This window comes from Numenius arquata, chromosome 24, assembly GCF_964106895.1.
Source record: "Numenius arquata chromosome 24, bNumArq3.hap1.1, whole genome shotgun sequence".
NCBI lineage: Eukaryota > Metazoa > Chordata > Aves > Charadriiformes > Scolopacidae > Numenius > Numenius arquata.
Genome location: NC_133599.1, coordinates 2,720,924 through 2,735,963, shown reverse-complemented (window position 1 = coordinate 2,735,963; position 15,040 = coordinate 2,720,924). Strand labels below are relative to the sequence as shown.

Below are 15,040 nucleotides of genomic sequence, written 5' to 3'. Positions count from 1 at the left end.
GGAAGGGGAATCCTCCGGCCCCGGCGGCCCCCTCAAGGGCTCCCCGGGCCGCCCCTGCCGTTACCGCCGCGGCCGCACGGTGTCCTCGGTGCTCCGCGGCGGCGGGAGCGGGTCCGGCACCGGCGGAGCCCCGCAGCCGCCCCCGCACCCTCTCGGATGGGGCTGCCACCCCGCCCCTCCTGCCAGGAACCGCTTTCAAAGAGGGATGTCAGACCCCCCCCGACCCTGCTCTGGGTCCCCTCTCCCTTCTTTGAGGCGGGGTCCCAGCTTTTCCCACGGTCCCAGCTTTTCCCAGTCCCAGCCCTGGCGCGGCCCAGAGCACAGACCCGGCTCCTCCAAAGACAAGCTTTTAATGGTGCAGCTGCTACAAGCGAGAATTGTAACCCCACGGTTCGGACAGTCCTGTCCCCGTCCCCCGTCCCCCCCCCCCAAAAAAAAAAAAAACCTGCCCGGGAAGAACGAAATCCAAGAGAAGGCGATGGCCGGGGTCATCGATTGCCAAAGCCACTGCCCGGCCCCGGGGTGAGACCGCTCCAGGACCAGAGGCAGCTTTGCTCCTTTCTCCCAGGGCAAAACAGAAGACCCCAAATCATCAGAGGAGCTAAAAAATGGGTTGGAACATCGTAGATTGAGGCTATCTCTGCATGAAACTCAGCAAAGGCAGTATCTGTGCTAGTTCTGTGCCAAAAGTAAGGTCTTCCCCTTTAACCAAAACAGTCCCCTTGGGCAATTCATCCTTCTCGGGAGCGCTGGCAGCCCCTCGCTCCAGCTTCTGCCAAAGCAACAGTCAAATGCTACAGGTTTGCAGGAAAAGCCTTGCTATGAAGGCAGAAGAATGATCCCCCGAATCTGGCTGCAGGGTAGGAATCTCCCTTGCTGCAAGCCGAGGGGATCTGTGCAGGGAAGCACGCGTAGATCCCAGGATGCTGGAAGAGGGAAACACCACAACAGTTCCCCCTGAACCACCACTGACCTGTCTGAACCTCTTGCCTTTGGTAGCGGGTCAAGATGGCTACAGGGAGACACTTGCCCATGCCCTGATCTCCAGAGTCCTTCCTGGCAGCAGGAGACACGGCACACCAGCGCCGAGAGCAGTTCCTTCATCTGGGTTTTCCCGTAGAGCTCTGAAGATGACTGGAGGGGACCAAAGCGCTCCTTCCCTCCGTGCAGGCTCCTGAGGGTTCCAGAGCAAGGCTGGGTTTGGTTACCGGCAAGCAAAGCCGAGCTGCTCACCGAGCCCCAGCGCTGCCGGGGGCTGCCCAGCTCCACCACCACCGCTGCTGGGGGCAACGAGGGGAAGGGTCCTCTGCCAGGCAGGAGCCAGCTAGGAATCGGAGAGGCACAGGGCCTCTACAGCATCGCTCAGGCCCTGGCTCACCCCGCCGATGGCCAGCAGGCAGTTCCGCACCACGATGCTGGAGCAGGCGCAGCGCGGGGTGGGCATGGGGGGCAGGCTCTCCCACTTGTTCTTCTCTGGGTGGAAGGCCTCCGCAGACTCCAGGACAGTCGGCTGGTTTCCTGGAAGCACAAAACAAGCCACTGGGTCACCTGGGAAGCACTGGCAAGCATCCCTTTTCTGCCCTGGGACAGTGTCTGTACTCTGGACCCCATCCCCTTGTGGGGTCCATTCTCCCTGCTCCCCCAGGCCAGCCAGGGCCAGGATCTCTCCCCTCTGTAATGATAACATGACTCATGTTTTTAAAGCGTTACCGCCGTCCCCAGTGCCTCACCTAGTCCCCCAGCCACGACGACTCTGCCTTTCAGGTAGCCAGCCACAAAGTCTGCTCGCCTTTTCTTCAGGTAGAAGGAGCGCTCCATCTTCATCCAGCCACCTGGGAGGGACAGGACAGACCGGGCATTGCAGGAGCACCCACTCCTGGGGCACCATCTGTCTCTCTGACCTCTTGCTCGCTTGTGGAAGTGCACTTTTGCTGCACCTTGGGGTGATAAAGCCCCATGACACAGGGTCAGCTTCCTCCCCGCCGTGTCAGGAGGGAGCTGTTGAACCCAGCCACCTCGGGACCATGTTTTTTTTTCCCCACTGCTGCCTTGACTTACTCATCTTGACTGCAGACCTTCCTCTAGGCTGGGCTCAAGGCACCAGCAGTCCCAGGACACATCAGATGAGAGCTCTGTGCTCTGCAAGGACAGCAAAGCCCCAAAGCACAGCCTTGCGTGCCACCCGCCCTGCTCCTCTGGGAAGGACGGAGCCGGGACAGTCCTCACCTTGTTCCATGTCAAACATGTCCACGGTCCTCATGAACTTGGGCTGCCGGTAGAGCCGTCCCTGCCGCAGGCCCCCGAGACTGAAGAGTTTGTCTTCTGTGGGCACGAAGCTGGAGAAGGCTCTTTTGTTAGGGATGTTGGGAAACTTGGTCCACGACCTGGTCTCTGTGTCAAAGACCTCGAAGGCGTTGATAGCGTACTTGGACTGCCTTCCACCTGGGGCAGGGGAGACGGAAAGAAAAGGGTCAGCTTGGCTCGTAGCACTGAGCCAACGACAGCAGGAACCAGAGGAGCCTCCTAAGGGAGACTGAGAGCGAGCTGCCAACTGATATGATGTCCCCAGGTCTCAAGTCACCTGCGTGAGGGCCTGCTGGGCCAGGTAACTTCTCACCCTTGAGCTCCCTCTCCTTGAACTGCAGGTTCATGGCATAAAAACACTTCATTTTTCAGTGCATCACACCCTCCATGCCAGCAGCAGCGGGTCGCTGGCACAGGAAGGCGTTTAGTATGCACCGGTTTAATCAAGACAAATTCACAGCAGAGCAGGGATCAGCGCTCGGGGAGCCTTTGCAATTCAGATGAGTTCAGCCCCAGTGCCAGCCAGCGAGCCCCAGTCTCGCCGCCGAGCTCATGATGGAGCAGGAGAGCCAGAGCAGCTGCTGCCTCCACCGCCAAAGACGCACATTATTCTTCCACGCATCAGACGCAGATGAATACAGCTATTCTCAGCTCGGATGCTCGGCGTGCCTTTGAAGGCAGAGCCTATGCTCGCTACCGGGCCCACAAACTGTTTGCCAGCAGCAAGCAAACTGCAAAATAGATCAAAGAGTCTTTTCTGGTAGTCCCCAAAGAGAGCCAGGGCTATCCAGTGGTTTGAGCAAACTCCTGCGTTTCCATCCTGATATGCCATATGGCCACAAGCCACATCTCTCTGCCTTAGTTTCCCTTTCTATAACACAAGACTGATGAAAAATATCCCCCGCAAAAGGCTCGGTCCAGCATTTCCCAGCTACAGCAGGTCTTTCCTCTGCCAAAGGCAGACCCTTTGTGAAGCTGTGCGGTCCTTTGCTGATAATAAAATGCATGGAAGTATTTTTACTCACTAGTTGAATCCAAGGGCTTTTATCGCAGTTGCAGGACTGCAAATTGAGCAAAGACCAGCTGTAGCCTCGGCTGCCAGCAGCCGTGGATGGGCCCGGGAGAGGGGAGGTTTCTCAGTGCCCAGGGCAAAGGAGCTGCTGCCCAGTGGTGCCAAGGAGGAGGAGGAGGAGGAGGAGGAGGAAGGACAGCTTCTTACCCAGCACGTAGATCTTGGTGCCTCGCAGGAAGGAGGTGGCAGCGTACCTGGGTGTAGGCATGGCCGCCAGCGACACCCAGATGTCCTTGAGCATGTCGTAGTGTTGCAGGTAGTTGTGCGGCCGCAGGTCAGATCCCATCCCACCAGCCGCATACACTCTGTATTCTGGACAGGGCCGAGAAGCAAGAAAATCCCACAAAATTATTACAGGAAAGCATTAGAAATATCCCCCCTGCAACAACGCCCGTGCCACCATACGATGTGGACCAGAACTGTTCGCTCCTACCCGAGTCCCTGGGTACATCCCGAGCTCCCATTCCTGGGGCAGAGGGAATGCACTGACCTCCTGGTCCCCGCATCAACGCCGACGCTCTTCCCCCAGCCCTGCTCCCCCGTCCGGGGGCTGCTCCTCGGCTCAGCTCCCCCTTTGACCCACCAAGATCTGGCACAGGATGAGACCACCCTAGTCTCTGCGACCCGGACCAGCCCAGAGCCAAGACAAGGCACTGAGGCTACTTATTCCTCACCAAATCCACAGCAGCTACATCCATCTCTGGCTAACGGCAAACCCGGCTCTCCAAGACCTGCACAGCACCCACATCATCTCCTACAACCACCACCTCACTGCACAGGCAGGATTCAGGAGAGCAGCCACAGCAGCTCTGCCCTTGTGGGCAGCCTTACGAGGCAGCTGGAAAAGCAGAGACCAGCCTGCACGCTCCAGGGATTTATTTGGGCAGCTATTTCTGTTCCTGGCCTCTCACACCAAACTGACCCCACCGTATCAGTCAGGCAAGCTTATACTCCGAGAGAAAATCATCTCCAAGATGGTAAACATTATTTTTAAACATTCCTTGATGGTAGCTTTTAAACCCACTTAAGCAAACAAACCAAGCAGCTTTCAAAGAAGCTGCCTGGAGATTAGATCCGTAATCCCAGGCCCGGCGGGAAGCTGGCTGACCTCAGGCACGCTGCTCGGGAGCACAGCTCCCAGCCCCAGGCTCTTCAAAGCATGGCAGAGCACGCTAAAGGAAATCAACGCTCCACATCTCTGCTTGGAAATTAAAAAATGAGATGGGCTGACAAGGTAGAGCCTCACAGGCACTGAACAAGCCCCAGTGAGGCTTTCGGAGGGGAGCTACGCAGGAACCCCCCCACGAGGCCAACTGCTTCCCCTCCTCCTACAATGATTTGAGCCCACGATCGTGAAGACGACTCTCTCCTGGCTGGTTTGGGGTTTGGAGCAGAGACGTCTCTTCAAACCAAAGCTATTCTGTGGCTCTAAGACCTTCACCTCTGGCTCCCCATCTCAGCCTGGTCCTCCCAGCCTGGCTACGCTCAGCCAGCAGCACCATTCCTATTTTTCCAGCATCTGCAGCACACAAGGACCAGAATTTGTTATAAAACCCTGGAGAAGTTTGATTTGAGACGCTGGGGCTTGGACCTGTCTGAAATACCCCCAGGCACCAGCACAGCCATGGCCCTCGTGGCCGCCTACAGAACAGTCATCTTTAGCAGGTGGGATATGACAAATACACGGCGATCAACTTCTAGGAGAACAGAAAAGGTTCTGGAGAACAACATAGCCCTGTGGCATTGCCCAGAATGCTTTTGTGCCTGATGCATCAACTGATGCTCACCCTCCCCATCTCCCCACCCCACAGCCATCCCTCCCTGCCCTGCAAGGACTAAACCCTCCTTGCCTTTTGCCGTCACCGAGATGCCCATGGCAGCCTCTCTCAGTGAGTTCCTCTTCTTCCACTTGCCCTCATCTATGTTGTACATCTCCACTATCTTCAGCGGCATCTGATTCACTCCAACCCCTCCTATCACCATGATCCTCTTGCCCAAGGTGGCCACGGCCACCCCTGCCCGGGCCGTGGGCATGGGGGGCAGCGCGGTCCACTGGTCGGCCTCGGGGGAGTAGACCTCGAAGCAGTCCATGGGGACACCGTTGTCATCGCAGCCTCCAATGGCAAACACTTGCCCACCAGCTTCCACCAAGGTGGAGTAGACCCTGCGGCTCGGGAGCGGGGCGAGGGTTTTCCATTGGAAGTCTTTGGTGTTAGCCAACTCCATGGTGGGTGGTGGGGAGAGGCAGCATCGGTCCCTGCCCACGGGAGGGGGCTGGCTACGCTGCAAAACAGAGCAGAGAAGTGCCAGGGAAAAAAAAAAAAAACAACAGAGAAACACAAAGTGCAAACCGACCCCTGGCAGAGCTGCAGGGAGCCAGGAGCATCCACACCGGGCAGCCCCCCGCAGCCACCCCCCGACACAGAGCAGCGGCCACCCGTACCTTTCATTGCCTTTCCGTTAATCCTGCAGTTCCAGAAGCTCATGCAGAGACCGATCCTAAAAATAAAACCAAACAAAAGAAGGAGGGGAGGGGAAAAAAAAAAAAAAAAAAAAAAAAAAAAAAAAAAAGGCAATAGAGGTTGGAGTCAGTTTGTTATCCTTTCCTGAGCATCCCCGCCCCCAAGCGACATTCAAACTGAGGAGGCTGAGAGCTGTCTGCTCACTTCCCCGGCTGTTTTCCTGCCTGCTGGGGAACTTTTCCTTCCATCCTCCTCCTCTGACCTGATTCCTCCCCCTGGCCCCTGAGTACGTCCTCCCGCAGGCTCCGGGGAGGACCCGCTCCAGTAGCCCTCGGCTGGGAAAGGCAAAGGCCAGCACTTGCCCCTCCAGCCCCTGCTGCAGAGCTGCGAGGGATCCAGAGAGCAGCCCAGGGAGCACAGGCACAAGCTCTTGCTGGAAACCCACCGTCTTTTTCTCCTCTCCTCGTTAAGCATGCAGATGAGATGAATTAGCACAGGAGGACAGAGAGAGGGCAAAGGGAAAAGAACAAAGGCAGCGGCTTTAGGAATAAGGTGGGTTTTGCACAGAGCATCTCCGCCTGCATTGTGTAACTGGGGTTGTTTAACAATTGCCCTTAAAACAAAGCAAGATTTATCTTTACCCTTGCAGATGCAGCAGCCTCTCCCAGCACATGCCGCCTGCAGGAACCTTTGGAGACGGGACTGTAGGGCAGAGTGAACAGTTGCCAAAAAACCCCAAAGAAGGCATATGTCCTTGCTGAGCACTGCTCTGCTCTGGGACAGCATTGTCCCCTCCTCTCCCCGAGCACAGACTCCCGAGACCTTTCCCAGTGCATGCCGAGGTCCCGCCGAGCCCCTGGAAAGAGCTCCCCTGGCAGCAGAGCGGGGCTGCCCGGCTCCGCTTTCCCGTGGACCACAGCTGGAAAGTCCCTGGAGCAGACATTCGCTCCCAGACCCATCTCCCTGCCTCTGGGCAGACACCCAGCCCAGGGCAGCACCTCGGCCCATCCGCTGCTTGCAGGTATTTTAGTTGGATACAGAAATAGGGATGCGGGGTGGGATGCGAAGAGCCCACTTGCTCTCTCCTATCCACGATACCTAAACACAAACAAAGCAACCAACTGTTACGGCCCTTGGGTTTCTCAAGGTGATGGACTCCCTTCTTCCAAAAGGGAGAACCAGACTTGTTTCCTGCTGCTTCACCTGGAGCAGAGATTAAATGAGTGGGCTCTGGAAAAATCCCTGACCCAGGAACAGTTCATTTCCGCCCCCCCGCATCCCACCGCAGCACTTACTGCCTGGGTCTGACCACAGCCCTCCAGCTCTCCCAGCCCTCCGACAGCCGGAGCAGACAGAGCCTGTAGCTTAGCAACAGCCACCTACAGCCGCCTGTCACCGACTGGCACTTTGGGTGATCTGGCGGGGTACCCTGATGCTTTCCAGGGACCACAGCATGGATGCTGATCTCCCTGGAAGGGGAGAAGCCCTGGGGGGCGGGGGGTACACCAGGCTGCACACAGGGCAGAGGGACACAGCCTATTGCTATACTGTACCCCAGACTCATCCTGCCTGTAGCACACTGGGGATGCCACGTGTTTCTCCTATAAATCCACAGAATCACAGATGATGGGATTGTCAGAGCTGGAAGAGACCTCTAGAGATCCTCTAGTCCAACTCCCCTGCTAAAGCAGGGTTGCCCAGAGCACATCACTCAGGACTGTGTTGAAGATCTCCAGAGAAGGGGACTCCACACCCTCCCCGGGCAGCCTGTTCCAGGGCTCTGGCACCCTCACCAGAAGGAAGTTCTTCCTAATATTTGAATGGAACTTCCCACATTCCAGCTTGTGCCCGTTGCCCCTCGTCCTGTCACTGGGAACCACTGAAAAGAGTCCGGCTCCATCCTCCTTCAACCCACCCTTTGGATATTGTAAGCATTAATAAGGTCTCCCCTCAGCCTTCTCTTCTCCAGGCTAAAGAGCCCCAGCTCTCTCAGCCTTTCCCCATAAGGGAGATGCTCCAATCCCTCCATCATCTTTGTTGCCCTACATTGGACTCTCTCCAGTAGTTCCCTGTCTCTCTTGAACTGGGGAGCCCAGCACTGGATGCAGTATTCCACTTGTGGCCTCACCAGTGCAGAGCAGAGGGGGAGAATGACCCCCCTCGACCTACTGGCCACACTCTTCCCTACGCAGCCCAGGATCCCATTGGCCCTCTTGGCCACAAGGGCACATTGCTGGCTCATGGATAGTTTGCTATCCACCAGGACTCCCAGATCCCTCTCCTCAGCAGTGTTTTCCAGAAGATCCACCCCTAACCTATGTTGTTATATAATTCACGCCTGTTGTGTTCATCGGGGAGACGGAGGTGGCCCTCGGAGCACAGCCAGGGCCCGTGGTGTTATCTCAGCCTGGTACGGCCCCGCATCCCCACAAACTCCTCATCTCTGCCTTGGGATGCAGCCTGCCAGGACCAGAGCCCGCAGGGCCCATCTGAAGGAGAGATCAGTTCCCACCATCATATTAGTCCCTACATCTCCTCTGAAGTGTGAATTAGAGAAGGGCGATGGAAAAACATCGGTGAAACAGGTCTTGGACAACTGGGCTGAGATCCCGCAAAATCAGTTCACATGCAAGTCTGAGCTTGTGTGAAAACCAATCAATCCGGGCAGGGCTGTTTATTTGAACTTATTCTCCCAAATAAATTTCAGCAGTCGGCTAAACATCATTTCTTGCCTAAAGAATGTGATTAATAAACCCATAAATAGTCCTCGGGCTGTAACCCTCCAGCAGCGGGGCCCGGCGCTGGCACATGCGCACAGACCCGACACCGTGGGGACCACGGTACAAAGACACACAAAGCCATAATAAAAAGCAGCAGCAGGTCCAGCCCCACACTTTGCCTCTTCCCAGCAGCTGAGGAGAAAGGGGCCAACAACAGCCGGGATCACCAGCTGCGGTTTCCCCCTCCCTAAAATCCCCTGTCCCCTGATGGGCATCACTACCCACAACCGCATCAGCTCGGGGATTTTTGCCTTGGCAGCTTAAGCAGCTCTGGACTACCTCTTTCATGAATAATTTATTTTCTTTCCAGGTGAATTTTCATGCATTACCACGGACAAATTCAGCATGGGCCAGCAAATTAGAAAAGCAGAGCCAGCTCCTATTTCCAGGAGCGTGACGGATTTGGATCCTGACCTCCGAGAAGTCATCTTCCTGCCCTGTCGCTCAATTTCTTCAACTCTAAAGTAAGTCCAGCCCTGGGATGAGACACAATCAGCATCGCTCAAACGTCTGACAGAAGCAGAACCTCATGGCTGGTGCCAGACAGTTTCTCTGCTGTCATCGAGGCTATCCAAAGCTCGAGCGTAATTGTCTAAAATTGCCTCAAAATTCTTTTTCAACATACCAGCGCACAGAGAATGACTCAAAGCACTTGGAGATGGCTGAACATCTCTGTGGAGCTCCGGGCAGGTCCTTCCTGAGACCAGGCAGAGCAAAGATCTGCAAATTCAGCCCAGCTGTGGTCCCAGACAGCAGGAACCAGCAGATCCAGCGCCACCACCCTCAGCAGCAGTAACGCAAGGCTCTGCCTGAATCCAGCTGCCTTGGCATACAAATAATTTGCTATTCTCCTCTTTCACGCTCTTTAAAGAGAAAATCAAGGTCAGTGTGAAACAAGGTACCCACAGCCTTTGTCTCCATCTCTCCAGCATCGCCGGAGCCTCACGGACGGCAGTGCCAGCGCTGCGCCGGAGCTGGGAGCCCTCAAAATGTGCTGACCCAACACCCCCCTGCGTTGCAGCCACGTTCTCCTCCCAGGCAGAGGGAATTACCACTTAATTATACCAAACAAATTGGAAGCCTTAACATTTTTTTTTTTTTCTTAAACGGCTATATAAAAATCGGAACGAATGGTAATTGCTTTTCTATCAGAGGAGATGGCAGGCGCGGTGCCGAGGGCTCAGCCCTGACCCTCGCAGGACAGACCCCCCTGCTTTAAGAGTTCAGGGAGCAGCACAGCACCCACAGACACCCCCCAGGGGCTTTGCCAAGTGGCTACGGGCACAAAGAGCCCCCCAGCACCCACCGAGAGGGGGACAGGGCTTTGGTGGGAGAGGGAGATCTCCCGGTGTGTGGGGCTGAGCTCCCTGTGCTGGAACACCCAGATGCTCCCCCTGAGGAGAGACCGTTCCTCGCCCCACAGGTTACATCAGGCTCATTTTAGAGACTCCCCCTGGTCTAGCAGCATTTATTACCTGCAGTGATTTGTGATTTTATAAGAGAGACACGCTGGTGGGTATTAAAGCGATAGACGGGCTGAACAGGGGAGAGAGATCTCGGTGCGTGGTGCTGCCGAGTGTGGCTGCTTTCCCTTTTCCTATCTCACCTCTCTCCAGGATTTGGAAGTTTTGCTGCTCTGGGTTAGAAATCCCCTCGGCTGCAGAGGGCCAGCACAGGGCCCAGCTGGAGCCGAAATCTCCACCCTCCAGCCATCAGCGTGTTCTTCAGGCTGATGCACTACCCTAAATATTGCATAGCAACACCTCTGCACGAGCACAGAGTGAAAAGGGGTCCTGTCACCTCTCCAAATTGAAGGAAAGGCAAAAAGGCCCCAGAAGATGAAATGCCACGGAGATACTCCCAAACTTTCTATTTTTAATGCTGATACCGAGGGTATCCACCCTGAGATATCGCTGTATACACCCCCAGCCACACTTACACATAGACACATGCTCCCTCCAGGGAGGAACTCAGGGCTAGAAATGGAAAGAGATCCCTAATCTTCACTCAGCCCCAGGCAGATACAAGTCACCACGAACTGATGCTTTACCATGGATGTCTAACTTGCTCCGAAAAGCCTCCAGCACTTCTGCAGCCCCAGCAGACCACCGCTGTGCCTCACAGAGCATCACCCGCTCAAACCCCTCACTTTGGGAACAGCCTTCGTTTCAGGGACACAATAAAGACCCAGGAGACAACCACGCTTTGTCCTGGCATCCCATCACAAGTTCCCTTCAGCTGTACCCAGCCAACCCTCAGCTTCCCTGACTTCAGTAGGATGATCCTGGGTTTCCATCACCGGATCTGGGGATGGGTCAGACCCAGGACGCCCATCACAGCCCCACCAAGAGCTGTGCTCCCAGAACATCACTGCTCCCCATATTGTCTGTCAACTGCCAAACTCCCACATGTTCCTTGCTGCCACCAGGAGCAGGCTAAAACAGAAAGGCCGACAGCCACCAGCCTGACAGAGAAGCCCATTACAGAAACTACTGCCTTCAGGAAAAAAAAGCTCTTGTACTCACCGAAATGTCACGCCAGATAAGCATGGGGCAGTCCTGCCATTTGCCAGCCAAGGCGAGAGAAGGGGCTGCAAAGCTGAGCTGAAAACAGCCTGACATCCAGCCCGGCATCACCAGCCGGAGTGACGATTCCCACTGCTCTGGGGACGGGCGTCACAGGAGAGGCAGGAACAGGGGCAAGAAGATGCTGGAAATAGCACACAAAACCCGAGAAGAAATCACAGCTCCAGCTCCTCAGCACCAGGCAGGAGTGAGCAGCTTCATCTCAGCTCTGCCTTGGCTGCCTGCACTCTATTAAATAACGAGCAGGGAGAGATGACACAGCACAGACTGGATGAAAACAGCTAAAAGGAGATGATTCAGTGCAGGGAACCCGTTTCTGATCCAAGGAACAGTCATAGTACAAGGCCAGGAGGGGGGGACACGGAGAGGAGATCCCCAGGAATTTCACCTGCTGCCAAGGAGGGGTGTCAGGCACAGCCCAGCTCTCCCCTGCCTGTGCCTGACTCTTCCCAGCGCAATTCCAGGTTACCCGGGTGCTGGGAAAAGTGCTGCTCCAGGCACAGGATCCACCACACAGTTTGGTGCAGGGATCCAATACCCTGGGGCTCAGCTCTTCTGCTCCCCAGACCACTCAATGCCTCTCACCCGCTCCAAGGGGCAGAGATGCCAGGTAGGGGACGCCTGGAATCCTGGGCACAAGCACACCTTGCCTGGGATCTTCACCCCTGCTCCCCCCTGGGGCTGGGTGCTCAGTTCACCCACCCAGGGAAGCTGCTTGTGGAGGTGGGACTCCACATCTGCCCTTCTTCAAAAACCCCAAGGTAACTACCTGCAGCTGGAGCTGCACGATAATGGATGGAGCTGGATGATATCACATCCCATATTGGCCAGAATCAGGGATTTTGTCAAGACAAAACCAACAGCAACCGATGAGAGAGGAGGGGAAACACAGTGATAATTTTCTTTATGCTGTTTTGACCTACGCTGGAAGTTAGCAGGATGCGGTGCGTCCCAAATAACACACTGAGAAAGTTTCAGATGTGGGAGCAGCACCTCAATCTCCCCATTAATCACGGTAATTGAAGGGAGCTGCTTTTCCTCCTAGAAGCATATAAATGTCACGGTGTAACCACCCTTTGCACTATCAGATAAACATTAGCACAGTGTAAAGAGGCCCCGTCCCTGTGGGCTCAGGTACCAACCTCTGCTGTAAATAAACGCTTCCTTATTTCAGCAAAGACGCAGCCAACAAGAAACACAACGTTCACGGGGGCAGATTTTCCAGGAAGCTCTAAGCCCACGTTTCCCCCCGCTCAGCACCCAGAAGGGAGCCATAAATCCCTTCACGGGATTTCTCCGGCTCGTTTCTCTGCCACCCAACGAAGAGATGGTTCAGAGGAGCCCAGCACCCCAAAACCCCATCCTACAATACTCCAGAGAGCTCAGCACCCCCCTAGACATGGCTTTCTTCAAGTCCTCACCACTGATCCACGGTTCTGAGTGGGCCCAGGGTCTTTGGAGAAGTTTGGCACCTTTGTAACCCCTTCATCTCCTGTCCCAAACGCTCAGTCTCCTTCAGGGTCCTACAAAACTTCTTCTCCTCCTGTCGTCACCTGCAGGAAGGGGCTGCATGACCTGACATCATTTCTTGGTGACACTCAGACAGCCTTTCTATAAGCTTTGATTATAAGCTATAGTCCTTATATTCTATAAGCTATAGTCCTAGCCCACAAGGTCATGTAATACCAAGTCTGGATTTTCAGATTACTCCAACTTTAAAGCAGAAAAGGCTTTAAAACAAACCTCTGAAAACCAGGGACTCTGGTGCCTTTACTTGTCCCTTGTTCAAACCCTGGCAGCTGAGGCTTTAAACAGAACATGCATGAAATTTTCAGTCTGGTATTTCTGACCTCTCTTCACACTGAATCAAGTTTCCTTGCCATAGTAACAGCTATCCAGAAAAATAACAACAAAAAAAATTCCACTAGTTCCCTGACTTTCTCTGCAAATCACCCAGCTGGCAAAGGAGACCGCTTATTTATAAAAGAGGGAGAAAAAAGCCCTGCAATTGTAAGAGAATTAATTGTACCAAGCAAAGAAAAAGCAGCAGAACTCACAAGCAGCTCGTTTCATCCCTTCTGCTCCTGGGCATCCCTCTTTGCAGACGTAAGGATGTGGGGTTTGAAGGCGAAGGCAGCCGGCTGTGCCCGCTCCGACCTCCTCCCCGGCGTCACCCCTTCCCCCCAGTCACCAGCCCCTCGAGATCATTCCCAGCCTCATCACGCCAAATGCAATTTCCTGCGGTTGCTAACAGGAGGGCGGCAGAGAGGTCGCGGAAGGAAATATTCCACAGCAAAGAGCACGGCAGTGGTGCATCCGAAGCTTTAGCTACGGGACAGGGATAAAAGCCATTTCTTTTTTTTTTTTTTTTTGGCACTCATTAGCACAAGGAAACATCCCAGACCATCCTTTTTTCCTGGGTGGGCTGAAGAGTCAGCAGAACAAGGTAAGATTTGTTGACACTGCAGTTTGTCGAGAGAGAGAGAGGTATAATTTTATCAAGAGAAAAGGTAACTCACCTGCGAGACTGAAGGTTACCCCTTCCCTGGTCCCACTCCCAGCAGCATCCTGCATCTCCCCCCTTCCCCGGCTGCCTCTGCTCTGGGCACAAACAGCTTTTTCTTTTGCATGGGCCAAATACAGAAGGTCTTTTTCAAGCCCTGCAGTCTCGCTGGTTACGTTTACAAAGCTGCTGTTTCTCTGTATTTAGGCTGCATCCCTCCAGAGGGAATGTAAAGAGCTTGGGCCAGATCTCAGCTGGGGGTAGCTCGTGGCACACCCTCACCGCTGCCAGGGCCTGGGCTGGGAGAAAGGCTGAAAATACAGAATTTGGGGACTACTTGGGGGGGGGGGGGGAAGAAAGAAAAAAAAAAAGGAAAAAAAAAGGAGAAAACCCATCTTCTTTAACCCACTTTTTAGGGGAAAAACACAAACTCAAAGCTTTGTTTCTCGTTGCTCGTTAAAATCCTGGCCTGGCACTGGGAGAAAGCTGTCCTCCTCCAAAGCATCCTCCCTCCTTGCCCCCCCCCCCCCCCAATAACCCGCTGACCTCCAGCGAGAAACTCCCTCCCTCCCTCCTGTCAGGAGAGCCCAGGAACGTGGATGTACTCACAGCTCCTGGGAAAGCCGCGCAGAGCCCAGGTGGAGCATGGCTCTCTGCTAGAAACGCTCTTCAACACCCAAATCCTGGGTACCCGCAGAGCATCCTCCTCCTCCTCGGCTCCCTCCGTGCCCTCCCTGCACCCCGCAGCACTGGCGGGGGGGAGGCGAGCGGGGACGGCAGCAGCCGGGGCTGGGAGGGATGCGTGGGAGGGATGCTAGGGGAGGGGAAAAAAATAATAATATATAAATCAGCATAAATCCAGCTGCCCTAATCTTCAGCCTGCTGGAGATGGAGGACAATTAGGAGGGAGAGTGTTTCCCCATCTGGTCTTTGCCGGCAGCCGGGGCGTGCGTGCGTGCGTGTGTACACACTGCACTACCAGACCCAGACTTAAGCCTTTTATGGCTCCCCACGCTTGCACAGGATGTTCTGTGACGGCGGCTCCCCCCGCCTGTCCTCCTCGCCCGCGAAAACAAAACTCCTGGAAAAGGGAGACAGACAGACAGACAAAAATAGGAGGTGCCTGGGAGAGGAGGCAGAGCCCCAGAGGCGCTGCCGCGGTGGGACCCACTGCAGGAAGGTCCCAGTTGTGGGTCCCAATCCCCTGGGCTGGGTCAAGCAGAGCCAGGCTCTGGTGTGGACAGACAATGGACATGCACCCCCCGGGCACCCACACCCCAGTACCGAGGGACAGCGAAGGGGGGGGTGTCAGGCAGCAGCGACCCTAAAGCTTC

At 55.2% G+C, this 15,040-nt stretch overlaps 1 protein-coding gene across 1 annotated transcript; it reads right to left on the bottom strand.

Moving 5' to 3' along the window:
- Nucleotides 1–332: 332 nt before the first annotated feature.
- KLHDC8A (kelch domain containing 8A) lies at nt 333–5,653 on the bottom strand. The gene is made up of 5 exons (XM_074163384.1): nt 5,227–5,653; nt 3,524–3,688; nt 2,227–2,442; nt 1,731–1,832; nt 333–1,518 (listed from the first exon to the last, which is right to left on the bottom strand). The coding sequence occupies exons 1-5, from the start codon at nt 5,600–5,602 to the stop codon at nt 1,325–1,327; spliced, it is 1,053 nt and encodes a 350-aa protein (XP_074019485.1). The 5' UTR covers nt 5,603–5,653; the 3' UTR covers nt 333–1,324.
- Nucleotides 5,654–15,040: the final 9,387 nt, after the last annotated feature.